Genomic DNA, 2,500 nt, shown 5'->3' with positions numbered 1-2,500 from the left:
ATATCATTTGTGGTCCCTTGTAACTGAAACGTGTCTTTTATGAAATTTATTTATTTATTTATAAAGCCATTCTCTCGGGCAATTCAGCTTTTCATGTATGGGCCGTTAGTTGCCCTGTCGCAAAAAATATTCTTTGTGTTACCGGTTGAAGAATGGTCGCCCGATCGACCACCTTGTAGAACGAGAAATTCCGAGAAACATTCCGGCCAGTCTTTATACCCGGTATGATTTTAAGTATAAATATCAATTATAATATGTTATTACAAAAGCATGAGACATTCTTGCTTTGATTTCCTAGTGCATGCCTTGTGTATTTCCTGTTGGTGACACATCTTCTCCTATAAACGCTCTCTGCTGCTTCCCTCGTCGTTGATTGGACAGTCTTTGAGCAGATGACCTTGTTATCCGGGTTTTTCTCCCCCAATGCGGAGTGAAATAAAATACAGGGTATGATATTTGTCTTTGACCTAGCACAGTAGCCTTGTTTTGACATTTTGTGATATCACGCAGAAAATATAATTGCCTTTTAATTGCTTTATGAGGTAAAAAGGGACATGGAGCATCATTAAACCTCGACTGGTTTAGCTTTGTATTGGATTAAGGTCTTTTATTGGTCTATTTTTGTATGTCCTTTTTGACAGGAGGCTAACTCACTACCTGGGATGGGACGGCTGCAGTATGTCCTGAGGATTTGACCTCGCAGGACAACCTCTGGGTCTACACGTCGGTCGTCTGTGTGTAATAATCTTCAGTGGTAAAGATATTTAAGGCAAGCCTAATAAAATACTCACATTTAAGGTTTACTATTTAATCTAGTCTTAATCACCCGGTTTGAGAAGATCTATGTTATTGCTGTATAGTCTAAAAATGAATCTTCTATTGATGCCATTGATGTGTGAACTGTTATCAGCATCTTAACCCCTCACCATAATAAACTGCATACTCTGGACCACTATGTAGCCTACGTTATGGTATAGACCTCGCTGTTTATAATGACAGTTGCGCCACCTTGTGGTGTGTTTCAGCAACTGCAGGGAGCTTTATTTGTATCCCGGAAGTATAACTGTGAGGTCGTCATGGGGAGCAAAGTCAGCTCCAAAATGGCAGCTCCGGCCGCTCGAGTTATCCAGGTAACGTTGCTCCTGATTTTTTGATAATCTACTGATCACTGAGTGAAGCTTACATTAACTTTGTAAACTCAAATTGTCGCTTTTCTGTATGTGTTAACATTTAATTATTTTTAAAGGTGAGGCCTTTTTTAGGGTGACAAAACCATCGTACCCTTGTTGATGTCCTTGTTAAAGCGCAAAACTCACAGTATTTGGACAGTAACCGGAAAAAGGTTGTACTTGTTAAATCAATATTACATTTTTCATGACTGATTCCGATTAGTTCAAGATGTTAACCAGCTTACATGTACTGGAATAACAACACCATATTTACCTCTGAATTGTAGTAGAGTAGAATTACAAAGTAGTAGCATAACACTGAAATACTAGTAAAGTATTAGTACCTCAGAATAGTATTTGAGTACAGAAATGTACTACTTGGTTACACCACTGCCTATATTTATTTTTCCTGAGAAAACACATTGCTTTGAGTTGTTGTTGTTTTTGTTGTTGTTGTTGTTGTTGTTGTTGACAGTTCATTTATATATTATTATTTATGACTTCTTTACTTATGTTTAATTCTCTCGCTCAATGACAAATATATTTTATTTTTGAGAGGTTGTTTTACCTGTGCCCCAGTAGCCAGTGGTGAAATGTAAAGCAGTGATGAAGTTAGATTCAGGTTGGATATTTGGCAGACATTCACTCTGGACCCAGGCCCTTTCTCATTTCACTAACTCCCCTCCTCGACTCCCCTCCTCGACTCCTATCCTCGTGTCTTAGTCCCGCCCACAGGAGATGCGAGCCGAGGAGAGAGGAGGGGAAGCAGCAGGCGGTTAGAGAAATTAGAAATCCTCTCCTCTGAGCGGTCATTTTAAAGAGACGTCCATTAATGATGACAGGAGGCACTCTGTCTGATGGACAGAACTGTGTTCATGATGACTTATATATTTACTTTTAATTAATTGACAGTACGGTATAATGAGACTACAGATGCAGACATATATATATACACACACACACGGGTATATATAATATTTATATAAATATATACCATTTCAGAATCTAACAAGTATGAGAGCACTCTCATAATAACGTAGCAACACTATCAGAGACTGGATATATGTCAAGCCTCTTTTAAACATCACTGTTGCCGAAAATGCATCTGCGGAGGAGCCGTGGAGGACCGTGGAGGACCCATCAGTGTATCCTCAGTTATAACTCCTCCAGAGAGACTCCTCGACGCTCGATCCTCGGTCCTCAAAGTGTATTTAGAGAAATGAGATGTCCTTCACATGGCGCGCTGAAATTCATTTCCGGGTCCCTACCGGAGGACAGAGGAGTCGAGGAGGGGAACTAGAGGAATGAGATAGGCCCATAGCTTATCTGTT

At 39.8% G+C, this 2,500-nt stretch overlaps 1 protein-coding gene across 7 annotated transcripts in view; it reads left to right on the top strand.

Moving 5' to 3' along the window:
* Positions 1-397: 397 nt before the first annotated feature.
* Positions 398-2,500, top strand: part of kgd4 (alpha-ketoglutarate dehydrogenase subunit 4) — a 5,117-nt gene continuing 3,014 nt past the window's right edge. Inside the window, exons 1-3 of one of the 7 annotated variants that reach the window (XM_010793102.1) lie at positions 398-447; positions 642-754; positions 1,026-1,130. In XM_010793102.1, the coding sequence (XP_010791404.1) occupies positions 1,077-1,130 (54 nt within the window). In that variant the 5' untranslated portion in view covers positions 398-447; positions 642-754; positions 1,026-1,076. Of the gene's footprint in view, positions 543-641; positions 770-1,025; positions 1,131-2,500 lie in introns of all 7 variants that reach the window. The other 6 variants (XM_010793101.1, XM_010793099.1, XM_010793097.1 and 3 more) reach the window with 6 other exon arrangements.

This window comes from Notothenia coriiceps, unplaced genomic scaffold (assembly GCF_000735185.1).
Source record: "Notothenia coriiceps isolate Sejong01 unplaced genomic scaffold, NC01 NC01_scaffold00037176, whole genome shotgun sequence".
NCBI lineage: Eukaryota > Metazoa > Chordata > Actinopteri > Perciformes > Nototheniidae > Notothenia > Notothenia coriiceps.
This window is presented reverse-complemented; position numbering and strand designations above follow the sequence as displayed.